We start from the raw sequence: 18,862 nt of genomic DNA, 5'->3' as shown, positions 1-18,862 counted from the left end.
ACACATGGAAGTTGGAAACCCCTGACCTAGTAAGTAAAATGATAAGGTAATCGCGTAATGCCCACCGCTCAAGCTCAGACCGCCATAACGTGTGTGGCGTAAAAAAAGGTTTATCAGACAGTCTGAGCGTGTGTGGCGAGCATAAGAGGGACAATGAGGGACAAAAAGTGGCTACAAAATAAAACAGAAACAGGTGCCTAAAATAGGAAGTAAAAAAACCCGCTAAAACTGTCCAAGGAAATTCGGAGAACAGGGCCCACCTAAAGTAGGGGAAATGGAAGGATGTAGCAAACTTCACACACATCAAACATCTTGATGTTCGATTTGGCAACGTTGCTTTTTTATCAACAAAGAAAAAATTTGATGTGGACGAGTGGAGAAAAATTCACATTACACTTTTATTCCAAGATGATCCGAGAATTTGCGTTCTAATTTACAATTCTGAGTTCTTTTCTGTAAAATTGAACAAACTTATCAGTTCTGATCGATTCCTGAGCACCAGTGTTGTACAAGAATTGTGTAAACTATGACAGAAACTTCAGACAGTCAGAAGTAAGTAATGCAACTTTCTTTGTTCTGGAGTCCTGAGTCCTGATTACTTTCTACTTAATCCTTCCATAGGTTACTAGATGTCATGTAAAAAGATGTTTTCAGTAAACCCTAACTTTGACTGTAGAATAGTTCTTGACCAATACAGCTTTACCGACTTGCTTGACACATACTCGGTAATATTAGGTTCTTTTCCTTTATGACAACTTCACTTAGAAAGCTGTGTCAATATTGAGAACCCAAAAACAGTGATTTGAAAGCTGATTCTAGTTGCATCATTGGTAAAATTTGAACTTACACTCCAAAATAAAATTGTTCATGTTACTTACTTTTAATTTTAAAATTATGAACCTGGTGAACACTAAAATATTTTTATGATCATACCGAAGAATAAATATCACAGTTTTCCGCGGTACTCACCATACAGAAATTTCACACAGTTTTACATCACAATTTTTCTTACGATCAGATCTTGAGGAAAGAGGCGTTTTAAAAGTTGGGTTTTACAAGTCTGAGGAAGAACCTCAAAGGCCAGAATAGTTCAGTTACAACCTTTAGCAACATAAAGCTATTTTAGCCCTTGGTCTATAGTGAGGTGTATTTATTTTCCTTTGAGGAATCTTTTTGAAAATGGAACTGATTCCAATGGTGTGCAATCTTGGATTTCCTGTGGTTTAGTACAGGCTCCATTCCAGTTTTCAAAAGGACACCGCTTTCATTTCTGAAAGTTTTCCGAAAGGCAAATACACCTTTTCATGTTGAAGTGTTGATAGACCTCTGGGCATGCTTGGAAACTCTGCCAGAATCGGCTCCAAGCATGTGCAGAGGTTAACAAACACAACCTGTAGATCTAGGGCTTGGTTGTTACATGTGTGCATGACTTCTCCAGTCTCTCGACAATATTGAATCATGTGCAATACCCACTCAATAAATGTGTTGTTCAGTGCACATATTTTTAGCTTCTACATTAGCTCAAGTATTGTCACTCTCAGCTCAACCCTTAAGATGACTTTGTGTGAGCTGTATTGTGATAGATTTGCTTATTTACAATCAAAGTGTCAAATTTGAGTTCTGTCGGCCAATATTTTCTGTTATTAAGTACTTTCAGCACAATAAATGTGTTGTTCAGTGCACATATTTTTAGCTTCTACATTAGCTCAAGTATTGTCACTCTCAGCTCAACCCTTAAGATGACTTTATGTGAGCTGTATTGTAATAGATTTGCTTATTTACAATCAAAATGTCAAATTTGAGTTCTGTCGGGCAATATTCCCTGTTATTTAGTACTTTCAGCAGAGGTAATTATTCTACAATAATATTATGGATAAATGAACAGCCCATTTGAAATCCACATTATCTTTAAACAATAGTATTGAACACTGAAAATACATACTGATATTTCTGCAGCTATCTACCCAACACAAATATTTGAAGTAGGTACCTATCTATCTCCCTGGAAAAAAAAGCATTGTCAAATCAATCTTTAGACAGTTAAGATAGTAAAAATGTTGTTTATAAAAAAAATATGGCATTCTACCAATCTAGTTCCAAATCCTTCCTTCTCTCTTCGATTTTGGGATGATAAGACCATAGCAGTTACAGTTCCCTCTGTCAAACCTCTTGAAAAAAAAAAAAAAATAGTTCCAAATCCTAAACCTTGGTTTGCTAGGATTGGTCTAGTCCTAACATTGAAATATGTTGAATTCTTCATTCATTATCACCTATTGTTGAGTGAAAGTTATTTGACTAGTGATAGAATACCTAATGGTAGTGTTTCTATTACTTGTTCAGTGTCAATAATATATAGAGTATCCACCAGTATTTTTTATATATATATATTATTTTTTTATGTATTTTATTTTATCCATTACTTATTATTGCCTACATGAAATCAATTATTTTTAGTAATTTTTTAACTTGGTTTTATGTTAAAAAATAAATAGAAAATAAGTTGAGTTAATTTTAGTGTTTAGTCTACTTATAATTACAATTTATTTAACTTCTAAAATAAGTAGGTATTTAATAATAATGTAATATAAAACACTAACTTTGTACCATCCTTGTGTAAATTAATGTGGTGATAAGAGTAAAAAATTAAAATATGATTTGAACATTCTATTTTCTTTGATAACTCTTTATTGACAATGGAACCCTTATTCTAGATTATGTATTCAATGATTTTGCAGAGGATGAGGTAAACCAGAGGGCAGGATTGCATCTAGTAACTTGAGCTGTTTCCAGAAGACCAATATAAAATGAACAAAATCCTGCAGACTAGGAGGCACATCAAGTATGCCCTGGGTGTGGGCTCAGTCATCGGTGGCACAGGTATCCTCCTGCATAGAAACAATTATGATGTCAACTCATTGGTAGCAGTGCGTCTGGTAAGAGCAGCCAGCTGTGTGTTCAATATAGCCTACATTTATAAGAAGGCACTCTATCAGAAAGCAACTCCAGATCCTACTTCTGAAGAGTATAGCAACTTGAAATCCAAAGTTCATAAAGAAGCTGCAGAACAACTATTGGAACTGTGTAAAATGAACAAGGGTGTTTACATTAAAGTAGGACAGCACATTGGAGCTTTGGAATACTTATTGCCCAAAGAGTATGTGGAGACTATGAAAGTATTGCATAGCAAGGCTCCAATGTCTCCTATGAAAGATATACTAGCTGTTCTGAAAGAAGATTTAGGAAAAGATCCTAGTGAAATATTTGCTTCCATTGAACCAAATCCAATGGGAGCGGCATCCTTGGCCCAAGTGCATAAAGCTACATTACATGATGGTAGCACAATTGCTTTGAAAGTACAACATAGAAATGTTAGGGATAATGCTAATATCGACATCAAATGTATGGAAGCCTTAGTACATGTAGTGGCCTGGGTATTTCCAGAATTCAAATTTCTCTGGTTGGTAGATGAAACCAAAAGGAATATTCCAAAGGAGTTGAACTTCCTAGAAGAAGCAAGTAACATAACGAAGGTTACAAAAATGTTTGCGCATTTCCCATGGCTGAAAATCCCCCAGATTCATCCCGACCTTTGCACATCTCGTGTGTTGGCCATGGACTTCATGGAAGGAGGCCAAATCAATGATGTTGATTACATTACTGAAAATAATATCAATGTGTATGAAGTGTCAGACAAGCTGGGCAAACTTTACTCGGAGATGATTTTCAATTCTGGCTTTGTACACAGTGACCCTCACCCTGGAAATATCTTGGTCAGAAGAGCACAAAGTTCAAATTCTGCAGAACTCATATTGCTAGATCATGGACTATATGCTTCTCTGACCGATGACTTTAGAACTGAGTATGCCAAGCTCTGGTTATCAATACTGAACAAGGATAAGGTAGCTATGAAAGAGCATTGTACAAAGCTAGGTGTAGGGGACATGTATGGTTTATTCGCATGTATGGTATCTGGTCGTTCTTGGGATGCTATTGAGGCAGGAATAGAAAAGACGAAGTTTACGGAAAGCGAGAAAGAAGTATTTCAACGTGATGTTCCAAATCTCATTCCAGAGATCTCAGATATTCTAACACGAGTGAACCGACAAGTGTTGTTAATATTGAAGACAAATGATTTGATACGAGGGATTGAACATACACTGAAGACCCATGCTAGAAGGGTTTCACTTCTGGTAATGTCACGTTGTTGTATACGAAGCGTTTACAGTGAAGAATATTCTCATGCTCACTCGCACTTGAAAAAATGTGTCCTCCTCATTTCAGAGAAGTGGCAACTTTTCAAACTGTCAATGTATTATTTCTATCTTGGTATATCGAGACCCATGCTAGAAGGGTTTCACTTCTGGTAATGTCACGTTGTTGTATACGAAGCGTTTACAGTGAAGAATATTCTCATGCTCACTCACACTTGAAAAAATGTGTCCTCCTCATTTCAGAGAAGTGGCAACTTTTCAAATTGTCAATGTATTATTTCTATCTTGGTATATCTAATTTCAGTTTCAGGACTTCTGTATTAGGAGTCTAACATTGCATGGTGTTTGGGAGTATAACATTTTTTACCTTTTAAAATTTGGTTTTTGGATTTAGAAATGGTTAATGCTAATTTCATACCTTGGATAAAAGTGCCAAAATTTATTTGTGTACTTAGCTTTTTGCTTCGATTGTTTTATTTTTACCTATTAATTATCACTGTACTTAAGTAATTGTATTACAATAGTATTAGTAAACATGTAGCTACAAACCAAATGTTAATTTTTAATTATTTTTAAAAATAGGTACCTCAAGTATTTATTTATGATTTGTTAAAAACTTTTATACTTACTGTATCGTTAGAGTATTATTATGATTAATATTCCCACCTAGTTTAGACTGAAGTATGTTGTAGGTACTTTCCTCTCCCAATATAAAAAAGATTTATGTATTTTACTACACCTAAATTATACGGGGAATTGCACTTGGACAAATTTTTACTTAACAAGTAGATAACTTAAGTACTGTATTCCTATAGTTACAGGTCATATTTATCTTTTTATTTCCCAGTATTAGATTACATTTTATTGCTTATTTATTGATTTGTTAAAGTCATGTGGTTTAAGGTTAGAGCACTGGACTTGATTTACCTTTTGTTAAACTATTAGATAGTATTCAACAGTTCCAGTACCTGTTATGCATCTGAATTACAGTAGACCATTATTTTTGATTTGTTGGACGAAAAGTTGTATTTTTTCATTTTCTCAGTTTTCATCAACAAGCTGAAAAAGTTCAAATTTCAGTGTATTGAAGACTAAGTAATAAAGTCCTGCATCTACCTTCCTGATTAATAAAATTATTTATTTAGGAGCTCGGCAAAACTCCTCCCCGCCAAGTAAATTTTGCCACTTTTAAAGACCAAATTTCGCGGTTTATGTCTGGGATTACCTAATCTGATTAACACCGGATTGAGTTCATAATCAATCGAGTCAGAGTTTAGGCATAGCTGAATCCAGGATTCGGGGGGGGGGGATCGGAAGGGCGTCGTGTAGGGTGGGGGGGGGGTTAAACCTATATAAGGACCTTTTTCACTGATGACTGATGAGTTAGAGCCGTTATTATGATCACAGAAGAAAGTAGAATATGTACCTTATCTGGACTGACTTTGGCGACTTCCTACTATGAACTTTGTTGACAAAAGTGAACGAATAACAAGGTAATTGGAAACCTCTCCTTGATTTTAAAATTATCCTCTCACACCAATAATTGACTGGACAAATGGACGTACTGACCTACCTACCTGTGGATTGACTCAAAATTTAAAGGTGAGAATTATACAGATAGCTATCCCAAATTATCCCGTCCAGCTTTCCACCAAACTCTTTCATTAGAAGATGACCAAGACTCAATAGGTAGAAAACCTATTAAAATCCTGAAATACATAAATGTGTACCACCTAATCTGAACTAGGAATTAGCGCGAATGACCTAATAGTTACAGCGCTTGGCACCAAAAAGAAAAAAAAAAAATCTTCATCTACTTAATTAGAAATCTGCTATCGATCATAACGGGTTTTTGAAAATATGGACCTATTTAAATTAATTAAAGAATGATGGAAAAAAGCACCCCGTTGGTGAACCTTTTCCCCCATCGGAAAGACATTTTGACAGAGAAACCATTTTCTTCTGTGTTTCTAGGATTGATAATACTTCTAGCAAAGAAAATGATGCCACAACCCCCAGCTCCAGTGATTGGTGGAAAGGATTCTTGGATGCCGCTCGAAATAAAGTAGGTGCCGTTTTGTTAGTTTCCATGATTGAGAGATCAACAACTCTTGATCTAAAGGTTGACGGTTCGATTCCTGACCAGAGTGGGCTTAAAAAGATCCTTTGCTTCTGTGTTTCTAGGATTGATAATACTTCTAGCAAAGAAAATGATGCCACAACCCCCAGCTCCAGTGATTGGTGGAAAGGATTCTTGGATGCCGCTCGAAATAAAGTAGGTGCCGTTTTGTTAGTTTCCATGATTGAGAGATCAACAACTCTTGATCTAAAGGTTGACGGTTCGATTCCTGACCAGAGTGGGCTTAAATGAAATGGAAGATTGATCCAGTTTACTTCTGTGAAAACCCCAACTGAAAACAGAATTTTGTTCTCTTTACAGTCCGCTGAAGTTTTGGAATTTGTGAAGAAGGACTTTGATGAACTATCAACCACGGTCAAAACCGAAGCTACAAATGTTGTCCAACAGACTACTACTGTGTTTAGAGAAACACTCCAGGTATGCATCTTAGAGTTCGTTCGATTTTTATGCTATTTGGCAAAAAATTTCAATACGCACCTAATAGAAGTTGCCTTATTAGACTCGTATAAATTTCTTTTAATCTTCTGAAACTTGGATTTAATTGCAATTTCTTTTAGCCTTATTAGACATAGGCACGATCAGGCCTTCGTGGGTCTCGTAAAGCCTCTTATTCCGAGTAATTTGTACATTTGCTAAATCGCTAGTTAAAAGATAGAAGAGACTATTCCTCTTTATTCTGATAGGATGAGACTGAAAAGTCCTTTTACCCCCGCAGACAGGATAAGTATTACGAGATGGAAACGTCGACCCCAAATAGAATTAAGATAAGGTAGAGTAAAAGAAGAAGATGGGATAAGTATTACAATATTACATAAACAATAACAGTATGAATAGTTTTTATTTTCTTTTTCAATTTTGTTCAGTTATCCTTACTAATGCCTCATTTTCTCCATTTGCAGCTTGACAAGCCAGAATCTACGGCATCCTCCATGAAGAAATCAGTGTCCACTTTTCTGGACCAGGTGTCAACTGTTTTGAATCCTTCTCCAGATGATGAAGATGAAGAGGCAGTTGTCATTCACGGCACAGATGTGGTACCTCTCACTCGACTTCAGGTAGGAAAAGTAAAGAATCTGAAACTGGACCTACAGAAAATTTAATTAATTGATTTTGGGCCTTGGAAAGGAGATAATTGAGAAAATGAACTTACAAATTATTTTTCTTCTTGAATCAACCTCCTTGGTGCAGTGGTGTTTGTGTTTCCACTGGTCTTGCACGTAGAAAATGCGGACTCGATTTCCGCTAGAATGAAAAGTCTTCTTCAAATAATGATAAAGGTTATTAGACGATAAAGGTTATTAGACTTGTTCAAATAATGATATAGGACTTGGGAATCAATAGATATAGGGTGTAGACTAGACTCTAGTTATTTTGCCATGAGATTTGTGATATCCACAAAAGTTGAAAAAATCTGCTGCTTTGCCACATTTGTGATTTGATTTGAATTATTTCTAGGCCCAACTGTATGCTCTTAGTAATGAACCCGACACATATCTGAAAGAGATTGATTCGATAAATTATGTAGATCAAAAATATCCTTGGGCCCTGTTTCCAGAAGGTACGGTTCGGCCGTTATTCCGGACCAAAGTTCCGCTGTTTAGGGCTATACAGGGAAAAACCTCAAAAGGAACTAGCGCCTCTCATGACTTAAGCTTTAGCCACAAGTCGCTCAAATTTTGCCAACAACTTCGATAATTTATGACGATCAAAAGTGTCCGCGGGCTGGAACTCGAAAAATGTACTGCTCGGCCGCTATTTAAGGCCAAAACTTTGAAAAGAGTTCGCAATTTGTCAGGCCTTTAGATTTCGGCCCAAGTCGCCCAAACTTAACACAGACATTCGATAAATTATGTAGATAAAAAGTGTTCCTGGGGCCTGTTTCCAGAATTTACGGTTTGGCCGTTATTCCTAACCAAAGTTCCGCTATTTAAGGCTATAAGGGTAAAAAAGCTCAAAAGGAACTAGCGCTTCTCACGACTTTACCTGTAGCCACAGGTCGCTCAAATTTTGCAGACAGATTCTATAATTTATGACAATCAAAAGTCTCCGCGGGCCGGGTCTCGAGAAATGTACGGTACGCCCGCTATTCAGGGCGAAAATTTGGAAAAAGCTCAAAAGGAAGAAGCTTTTCTCAGTACATATTCTAATTTTGGCCATCAAGAGGTAATTTCTGTGTACACCAGCAACCGAGCCATAAGTAGCTTCGTAGAATTGAATTGCGGTGGCGTGATGAGCAATCGAAATCTAAAATGAAATAGTACTTAATAATAAAAGCTTTTCTTTAGAAGGCTTCCCACTTTCCTCGTTTTCAAGCTCGAGTTTTGTCTACTTTGATCTTCGCAAATACTGTACAAGTCTCTCCGCTTTCATTTACCTGCAGAACAAAATTTTGCATCGGTAATGATTTCGGAGGACCTGTAAATTCGTAATATCACGTTTTTTCCTAATGATAGAAAGGAGTTTGCTTTAATCACGTTTTGTGTTTTCAGATCTCAGACGCTCTAAAGTAGTCTTTTCTTTCTCATTGCATTAAAGATGATTTTCCTGTCGAAGGTACTGTCGATTTTTTCCTTGTTATCCCAAATAATACCTAATAATAAAAGATAAATTAAATACTGTTTCCTAGTCAAACCTTCTCTGTTCTAAGAAACTGGTTTACTCGTATTTCATTTCTCTGATTTTCAAAGGAACTTTTTCTCCGTTTGCTTTCCCTGTTTTCTGAGAAATTGTTTTCTGTCAGTTTTCTCTGTTCTGAGAAACTGGTTTCTGTTGAAGTTTTCTCTCTTATTCTACAAGAAAAATAAATCCTGTCGAAATTTTCTCTTCATTTGAACATAGTTAATATAATTGGGTCTTTTTGACGAACTGAATGTAATATTTATTGATGAGTTCGCTTTTGTGTGGTGGACTTGTCATGTGTCAATTATACAAAATGAATTCATCCACAATCAGCATTTCAGTGGTCAGCAAATATTCTATTCTCTACAAAATTTCAATATTTGTTCTGTGGTTTTTCCTCCCTGTCACGCAGCCTTTGGAAAAAAAAATCGTTGTACACCATTTGAACTTTCCTACGAGGCCTGGCTGGAACTACTGGAAGAACAGGGGAACAAACAGCTCAGCAACGAGAAACTCATCAAAATGCTTGTAAATAATCCTCAGCTCCAGGACAACTTTCAGAATCTAGTTCCAAACCAGGTAAATTTGCTGGGATAATGTTCGTTTCCGGCACGGCTGGCTTTCACCTATCCTACCTTCCTTCTCTCTTCGATTTCGGGATGATAAGACCTTAGTAGCAGTTACAGTTCCCTCTGCCAAACCTCTCAAAAAAAAAAGTTGAGTTAGACTAAATAGAGATTCTGTTGAAGTTTTCTCTCTTATTCTACAAGAAAAATAAATCCTGTCGAAATTTTCTCTTCATTTGAACATAGTTAATATAATTGGGACTTTTTGACGAACTGAATAATATTTATTGATGAGTTCGCTTTTGTGTGGTGGACTTGTCATGTGTCAATTAAACAAAATGAATTCATCCACAATCAGCATTTCAGTGGTCAGCAAATATTCTATTCTCTACAAAATTTCAATATTTGTTCTGTGGTTTTTCCTCCCTGTCACGCAGCCTTTGGAAAAAAATCGTTGTACACCATTTTGAACTTTCCAATAATTTCGATTCGTAGACTTGAAAATTTAATTATCTTGTACGAGTAATTATAACCAATTATCCAGTGAATTTCCCTATACTTTTCAACAAAGACGGATATTAAACCCCATTTTTCCGTTGAATTTTTTATCCGTGAGATTTTCATTTATTTTCTCAGAAAAGAATTGCGAGTTTTCTATAGGTGAATGTGTAATAAAAGTTCATGAAGTTTGATTAAGATTTAATTGGAAATTTCTAATGCAAAACAAGCTCCAATTCTAAATTGTTAAATATTTCATCTTGGCGCCTGGGAGGTATTTTTCAAATGAAGGGGAAAAAGTGGGATGAGGATGGGTGTTGGGGCTGAAGATGTTTTTTGCAGTCAGTTCGCGGGACACCGGGAAAACCTCAGCACCTCTATCACTTTGTACACATTTTTCCTCTTGTTTTCTTCTTTCTCGTAATTTATCTCTTCACTAGATTCATTATAGTTACTTTTAGTTGTATTACTACTTAACACTATTCTTTCAATTCAAAATTTTATTCAATACTAGATAGTCGCTTTTCAATATAATAGCATAGTTTAGAAAACATTAATTTAACGAAAAAAATATTTATTTTAAAAATTTCAAGTTTTCTTCAACTTTTTGGTCATCTTTAACTTAATTCAGGTAATGTTATTTACTTTCTTTTCAATAAATTTGGTAGTGTGCTTGATTTTTTTTATTATATTTTTTCCTACATTATTTCCTAAAAATAGATTTATTGCTTGATTATCAAAAAGCGTTTGAATCGCAGTTTGAATTTATAGAGCATGCAGATGAAAAACAAAGTTTTCAGTTTACTCCAGTTTCTACCGACCTTAAAGTTTTAAAACAGAAATTATTTTACACGAGTCTAAACTCTTTATTGCAATTAAAGGAAAATCCTCCCTGTAGGTATCTATCATTTCTGTGGGAGGATTTGAGATGAATACTGTATCCCGAATATTAAATTCAGGAAGTATTAATATTATAGGTGAATAAAGAAAACCCAGATCAACCCAGCGACATTATACAACTGAATAAATAATGTTCCAGATTTGCAGTGGTTTGGGTTTCAGGCGTTAGAAAATGGAAAACAGGGATGAATTTTAAGTGTGGAACAAGCAGGGGGTTGCAAAGGGGAAGTGGGATTTCTCTCATCGTAAATTTTCAATTGAATGGGACTCTGATTTTGATAGACCCTCTTTGCCTAATATTTCCAATTGTATTCGTTCTACCTACTAATTCTCTATGCTATACCGAGAGATAATACATTTTCCAAACAGCGCCAATATTAAAATGGCTTTTAAAACAAAGGGCTCTTGAATTAATTTTCGTGCTTTATCTAAAACTTACGTTAATAATTATATTTCAATTTACTTATTAGTTTTCTTTCTATTTTTTTCTAACATGACCTGAATTTGGTCCAAGACTTCATTAGGTTCTTACAATTTGAGATTTCATACATTTATAACAATCGTCTGGGATTCTAGGACCTAGTTATACATAACAGGTTGTACTAGAATAATGTCTCTGTGTCTTCTAAAACTTACGTTAATAATTATATTTCAATTTACTTATTAGTTTTCTTTCTATTTTTTTCTAACATGACCTGAATTTGGTCCAAGACAATTAGGTTCTTACAATTTGGGATTTCATACATTTAGGTATAACAATCATCTGGGATTCTAGGACCTAGTTATACATAACAGGTTGTACTAGAATAATGTCTCTGTGTCTTGGTTATTCATGCAATGCGATCCCCAGAGTGGCATTTTCCCACATTTAATAAATAATTCGTAGTAGTAGGTAGGTACCTATTTTTCCCGTGTTCTGTTAATTTAGAGGATAATTTTTTCTACATAAAAAAAAGAAAAGTTTCTAAATTTTTTTAATCACGGGGGAAAAGTTCATGTAGGTACCTAAAGTACGTAGGCTAAGCTAAAATCTGGAAATATAGCATCTCCACCATTTTTGTGTGGCACATTGCATATTCAAATAGTTACACGGCGTTCATACAATCGGGAGGAAAGAAAGTCACGGACTTAGTGACGTTGAAGTTGAATGAAAATTGCACATCCAGAAAGAATATTTCACGTTCAAATACCTATTTAAAAAATTTGAATCACAATGGTTAGGTATTTATTGACCTTGAAAGTGTAGATGATTTTATTGAGTTTTCAGCACAAGGTGAAATACTTTGCCCCCTGACCTAGAACTAACATTATGTGACGTTGAAGTTGAATGAAAATTGCACATCCAGAAAGAATATTTCACGTTCAAATACCTATTTAAAAAATTTGAATCACAATGGTAATTTATTGACCTTGAAATTGTAGATGATTTTATTGAGTTTTCAGCACAAGGTGAAATACTTTGCCCCCTGACCTAGAACTAACTCGAAGTTTTCAGCTATTTTGACGGTGGCGGTACATCATGGTGGAAAGTTTAAATTAAAGTATGCATAATAATTACACAGCTCTAGACTCTAGACGTTCAGCCAAGATGCTTTTCTGGGAATTGAGGCTGAAGTATTTTTAGATCCTAGCTCGTAGACAGCAGAATATTACCATGAAGTCTGAAAAAAAGGGGTTGTCATGTTCCGAGGTAAATTTTTATACAAAGCTTAGCTGAAACAAAGCTTTTGAAAGCAGAGAGGAATTGGATTGTTTTTAACTTTTTTTATAATTAGGTATGTTTTCTCTATAGGAAACCTGTACCAGGAAAGGAGAAAGCATTGCAATAGACCCATTTTTTAAGACTTGACTTTATTAGAGACATTTCTGTTTTGGTCATGACAGTTGGGCTTTAGATATTTAAAATATCTCAACTGACAAACCCAATAAGGCAGTCTTTAGGAACCTGGAAGTTGATTAACTTTGTACCCTAAAAACTCTGCCTCACAGTCAAACTCACTGATATGTGTCTGGCTTGCTAGTTTTTTGAATATCTACCTACAGTCCTACACATCTAGAAATGCTCTTAACTATGAACCTTGATGATGTACGTATTTATCTACTAATAGCCATTAGTGACTGTGCAATAAATAAAATAAAGGTCACATCTTTTTTTAGTCTTTAGGTACGTCTCTCTACGTAAACTGTAAACAACCCTAGGGTTTACATTCTCTTTTTGTAGAATAACAAATAATGAACACACCAAATGAATTACGAGTGAAAATGTCAACTGTAAAACTTTATTTACCAAGTTAATGACGTTACAGAATTACACATTGGAATGATAAGTCAGAAAATGTCCGGTTTGGATGAATTAAAATATTCAATTGTGTTATAAATGAGGTTTTGGGGATTTGCCAGTTTTATGATGTGCAAATGATGTACGTATTTATCTACTAATAGCCATTAGTGACTGTGCAATAAATAAAATAAAGGTCACATCTTTTTTTAGTCTTTAGGTACGTATCTCTACGTAAACTGTAAACAACCCTAAGGTTTACATTCTATTTTTGTAGAATAACAAATAATGAACACACCAAATGAATTACGAGTGAAAATGTCAACCGTAAAACTTTATTTACCAAGTTAATGACGTTACAGAATTACACATTGGAATGATAAGTCAGAAAATGTCCGGTTTGGATGAATTAAAATATTTAATTGTGTTATAAATGAGGTTTTGGGGATTTGCCAGTTTTATGATGTGCATTTGTGCAAGTATTGATTTCTCATGATGCAATTAATATTCAAAAGTTCGTGTATAGGTAAACGTAAATATTGAACCTTTTAGACTCATTAATCATGTAAAACTATAACACCACTGACATAAATATCTCCGCTCGGAGCTCCGGTTGAAAAATATTTTTTTCATGAAATATTGCTGAAAATGTAAATTACGATTCTATTTACAGGACAGCAGGGCACAGCTTGGAAATAATGAAATCCACACAGAAAATGGTATTGCTGAAAATGTAAATTACGATTCTATTTACAGGACAGCAGGGCACAGCTTGGAAATAATGAAATCCACACAGAAAATGGAAAAAAGTCAAACTTTAAATAAGAAAGTTTGGAAACTATACTCATAATAGCAGATGTAGCATAAAATTACGCTCGTGAAGTTGAGGTTTTAAAAACCAAAATTAATATATTAGAAAATGAAACCATTTCATTATTTTTTTAAAGCAATTATTTACAGAGCTGTTTCCAAATAAAAGATGTAGGTAATTTATGGAGTAATAAAATGTGAATTGTGGGGAAAAGTTTCAGCTCGCCACCGGAATTAGGGAAAATTACGACACGGTACAAAAATAATGGAAAATCTACCTACATAGGACAAACCATCGCTAACATGAACAGAATTTCTATTCAAACAAAAACACAAGAAGAATATAATTTTTAGGTAGTGGCAAGGTAGTAAATATTACTAACAGTACCACGACATCGACATGGAGTTTACCTTTTCTTTATCACTAATTTTATTCATATCTAACTCTCCAATGAAAGAAAACAGAACAAACTTTGGCTGAACTTTTCACCTAATACATAGGTATACCTACCACTTATGTATTGAGTACAATAAGGTAACAATTTAAAACGCCATTCAAAGCTTATCTTATCCTATACCCATGTATATGTATTTGAAAAGTATGGAGCATCTAAAGCTGTATGACAAGTCTGCACCTAAAGCTGGACAGCTCAAAATATCCAAGACATTTAGACGTCTCTTATCATATTTAATGCACACAGAATTCTCTAGAGTAAAGTAGAATATTCTTGGGTAGGTATGTTTTTAAAGAGATAAGAAAAAGAGGTAGGTACTGTCTTCCTTCTCTCTTCGATTTCGGGACGATAAGACCATAGCAGTTAAAGTTCCCTCTGTCAAACCTCTTTAAAAAAAAAAAAATCTATATTCCTATTTTATACGTAAGAAAAGTTTCTGTTTTATTTATCTAATATAGCTGCTTAGCTAATAAATATGTAGGTGTATAAAAAAAGAAGTAGAAATACGTATACCTAGGTACTTTCTCAGATAGGTGTCTTTATTATAGTCGTGGGCGAAGTAATAAGTTTTGTAACCACTTTTTTATGATAAAAAAAGCGGGTTATCCCCAACTTTTCTTAAAAACAAATTCTGTGGTTGCGTAATCACTAAACTCTCAAACGAGCCAAGAAAAATAAATTACTTTGCATGGATTTGCTAATGTAATTAATAATTTAATTTTATTCGCGTCAACCGGCGCGCTTTGTGGTTGAATCTATGAATGACGAGATAAGATACGACTGAGATATTGTGAATGTGGTGATAAAAGACGTCTAATATACATTTAGACGTAGACTACCATCTCTGAGGAGACAGGAGACAGCATAAATGTCGTCATGGCTCCTCGTTGATTGATGACACCCCATCCCAGTCCTCATGTTCACAAAGAAGAGGAAATTAGAATAACTCCGGGGAACGGGGAAAAACATCGTTTTAATCTTAATGTTATTTAAACTGAAAGCACTAAAACAGGTATGTGTAATGCGTGTGGTATGAGAGCTCCTAAGGAGCTTTGAACCCTTTGAATTTCTCCGAGAATTTTATGTTTTGTCTTCACTTTAATGTGTTGATGAACATAACTAAGTTCACTCCTGAATGAGTTTAGAAATTTAAATACAGGCAAAATAAATCATCTAATACTTATTTGAAAACATGCTTGTTCCGTGATAACGCAATTGCTTGCAGTGGTTTCATATGACAATGGATGAGGATAAAGGAGGAACGAAATCCATATAAAAGAAAACAGAAATGGCCTACTTTAAACTTCTTTTATTGATCAATAAGCTTTTTTATATATATTTTGTTCCGCTCCAGTTTTTATTCATGTTTGGGATATTGTAGTATCCAAAATAATTAGGACCAGAGATATAAGTGTTTTTGTCTGGAAAAACCCTTAGGTGGGCGAATAAATGGTACACTTACCCTAGGTAGCTACCTATCTAAGACTCCTATATCCTACACAGCTAAAGGTATAAACTATAAGTCTCGCTTAGACACACTATCTAGTTTTCTTCTCGTATTTTTCATATGACAATGGATGAGGATAAAGGAGGAACGAAATCCATATAAAAGAAAACAGAAATGGCCTACTTTAAACTTCTTTTATTGATAAATAAGCTTTTTTATATATATTTTGTTCCGCTCCAGTTTTTATTCATGTTTGGGATATTGTAGTAAAAAAAATGATAAATGATGTTGTGCTCCTAAACAGCGCGCTACAATCATATTAATTATCCCTGTCTCAAAGGTTTTTAAAGGTTAGATGTACCTGCGATAATAAAATTATTGCTCTTGCAGTGGTTTCGAGTTTGATCTACCCCCAAGTCAACATTTCTTTGTATTTTGGTTGCAAAAATATTGTTTGTCTTTTTGTGTTGGTTGTTTGTATTTTTTCAATTTGCTGGAACTTTTCTGATCGATTTACGAGTAGGTATCTCAGTTGTAAAAGAAAAATTCAACAATTTTTAATTTTAGCATTTTAACAAGAAAACCCCAACCAGGCACATGAGCCTAATAAAACGTCTCCTTATTGTTTTCAGACTTAATCATTTCTTCTGTGCTATGCAGTCTCACTTGGTGAATCCGTCTTAAGTTTCACATCAAGACAAGAAGTCCGACAAAATGAACACGGTGCAAAGTTCACATGGTGGGCACGGGCCTGTTAACAAGAAAGGCGATGCACTGGAGGTAAGGAGATTAATTTCCTACTTTATCAAGTGAAACTAGACGGGACACAAATGAAAAGTGTAAACATGACGTGACTTTGTGTGAAAAGTGTTTAGATATTGTAGTTGTAGTAATATACTCGTAGATGGTAGAATTTGCAGTGGTTTCGAGTTTGATCTACCCCCAAGTCAACATTTCTTTGTATTTTGGTTGCAAAAATATTGTTTGTCTTTTTGTGTTGGTAGTTTGTATTTTTTCAATTTGCTGGAACTTTTCTGATCGATTTACGAGTAGGTATCTCAGTTGTGAAAGAAAAATTCAACAAATTTTAATTTTAGCATTTTAAAAAGAAAACCCCAACCAGGCACATGAGCCTAATAAAAAGTCTCCTTATTGTTTTCAGACTACTTAACCATTTCTTCTGTGCCATGCAGTCTCACTTGGTGAATCCGTCTTAAGTTTCACATCAAGACAAGAAGTCAGCGGACAAAATGAACACGGTGCAAAGTTCACATGGTGGAATTATTGCTCTCGATCGATAAAAATCTACAACGTGAAAAAACAGTTCTTACAAATTGCGAGCTTCCGGAAAGGAAGTCTGTTGTTCAGCGTTGAGAAAATAAAAACGTTGCTGAATTTTTCTATTCAAACTCAAATACCTAAGGTACTTGTACCTACCTGTGAAGTTGTTTGACGTAATACAGATCTGTAGGTAGCTACATTATTGCTCTCGATCGATAAAAATCTACAACGTGAAAAAACAGTTCTTACAAATTGCGAGCTTCCGGAAAGGAAGTCTGTTGTTCAGAGTGGAGAAAATAAAAACGTTGCTGAATTTTTCTATTCAAACTCAAATACCTAAGGTACTTGTACCTACCTGTAAAGTTGTTTGACGTAATACAGATCTGTAGGTAGCTACTAGACATTACACCACCTCAGTTTGTTCTGTATTGTACAATCAAATAAGGGATAAAATAACAAAATTTATAATAAAACATGGAATATAAAAGATGGTATGACTATACAACAAACTAACATGATCCAGATTACAGGTCCAATATAGTGATATTTTCCATGTGCACATTGCATACCTATAAAATGTTTACAGGCGCTCATAAAATTTTCTGGAACTATCAATTTTTCTATATTTTAGCATACCTAGGTAGATTTAGAAAGCTATGACTGCTAGCAGTGCTAGCCATCTAACTTTCGAGTTTACAGTCTCATGTTGACTTACGGATGTTCCGACATTTTTCATGCATCTGCGCTTGCGCAGCAAAGTCCATTTCAACATGAAACTTTAACGAACAATAACAACGTTCTCTTAGAGATTCTACGGATGGAAGAATCCAAAGAATACAAGATTACCCGAGATGTTATCTAATATTGATGAAACGCCTACCAGACATTTCGCCTTAAACTTTAATCAAACCGCATAAAGTTGTTGATAAATAATTCCACTATTCGCATGGTAGGTACTGAAGGAACCTTCATACATGCGCGAATTCACGTATCTAGACTCGTGTAATATTTTCTAATAAACCTCCAAGTCAGGTTCTATTTTCCATTTTATCTGTCTGAAAAATAATTTCATTTTTACCCAATTTTCCCGCGGGATGAAATTCACAATATACAGGGTTAAACCTTAGGTACTTTTTTCAGTTTCAAAGGACTCGGATATTATTTTGCATTACACTAAAAATTGAAATTTTCTCTATAATGACGAACGCTCTCATGTTGTTGGCATTCAGCCATTGGGGTCTATTTTCCATTTTATCTGTCTGAAAAATAATTTCATTTTTACCCAATTTTCCCGCGGGATGAAATTCACAATATACAGGGTTAAACTTTAGGTACTTTTTTCAGTTTCAAAGGACTCGGATATTATTTTGCATTACACTAAAATTTGAAATTTTCTCTATAATGACGAACACTCTCATGTTGTTGGCATTCAGCCATTGGGATTTTCTGTATTATGAAAAATTGGAACAAATACAAACGTGCTTTATTGGTTTACTGATTTTGAGATTGTAAAATGAAATTTATAGATGTCAGGACTACCGTTACCAACACCTATTGTAAAATCCTGTTTTAGATATTGATTTAGTATCTATACAAAGCAATAGATGTCCCAGAGACTGATTTTAAATATTGTTTACCTCCTACCTTCCATATTATT

At 34.7% G+C, this 18,862-nt stretch overlaps 3 protein-coding genes across 4 annotated transcripts in view; all 3 read left to right on the top strand.

The window, feature by feature from the left end:
• Nucleotides 1-326: 326 nt before the first annotated feature.
• LOC113465341 (uncharacterized aarF domain-containing protein kinase 1-like) lies at nt 327-5,233 on the top strand. Of its 2 annotated transcripts, none has more exons than XM_026825208.1 (3): nt 327-552; nt 2,736-4,190; nt 4,364-5,233. In XM_026825208.1, the coding sequence occupies exons 2-3, from the start codon at nt 2,805-2,807 to the stop codon at nt 4,541-4,543; spliced, it is 1,566 nt and encodes a 521-aa protein (XP_026681009.1). In that variant the 5' UTR covers nt 327-552; nt 2,736-2,804; the 3' UTR covers nt 4,544-5,233. The 2 variants fall into 2 exon arrangements, with proteins under 2 accessions (XP_026681009.1, XP_026681005.1); XM_026825204.1 differs by having other exon boundaries at nt 328-552; nt 2,736-4,322; nt 4,496-5,233.
• Nucleotides 5,234-5,669: 436 nt separating this feature from the next.
• LOC103511485 (BSD domain-containing protein 1-A) lies at nt 5,670-16,562 on the top strand. Its single transcript, XM_026825179.1, has 7 exons — nt 5,670-5,704; nt 6,186-6,486; nt 6,652-6,768; nt 7,251-7,406; nt 7,807-7,872; nt 9,430-9,549; nt 16,557-16,562. Exons 1-7 carry the CDS (start codon nt 5,670-5,672, stop codon nt 16,560-16,562), a joined length of 801 nt encoding a protein of 266 aa, XP_026680980.1.
• Nucleotides 10,275-18,862, top strand: part of LOC103511475 (venom dipeptidyl peptidase 4-like) — a 56,709-nt gene continuing 48,121 nt past the window's right edge. The window contains exons 1-2 of the mRNA XM_026825176.1: nt 10,275-10,665; nt 16,557-16,704. Of these exons, the coding sequence (XP_026680977.1) occupies nt 16,639-16,704 (66 nt within the window). The 5' untranslated portion in view covers nt 10,275-10,665; nt 16,557-16,638. The remainder of the gene's footprint in view (nt 10,666-16,556; nt 16,705-18,862) is intronic.

This window comes from Diaphorina citri, unplaced genomic scaffold, assembly GCF_000475195.1.
Source record: "Diaphorina citri unplaced genomic scaffold, Diaci psyllid genome assembly version 1.1 scaffold33, whole genome shotgun sequence".
Lineage (NCBI taxonomy): Eukaryota > Metazoa > Arthropoda > Insecta > Hemiptera > Psyllidae > Diaphorina > Diaphorina citri.
This window is presented reverse-complemented; position numbering and strand designations above follow the sequence as displayed.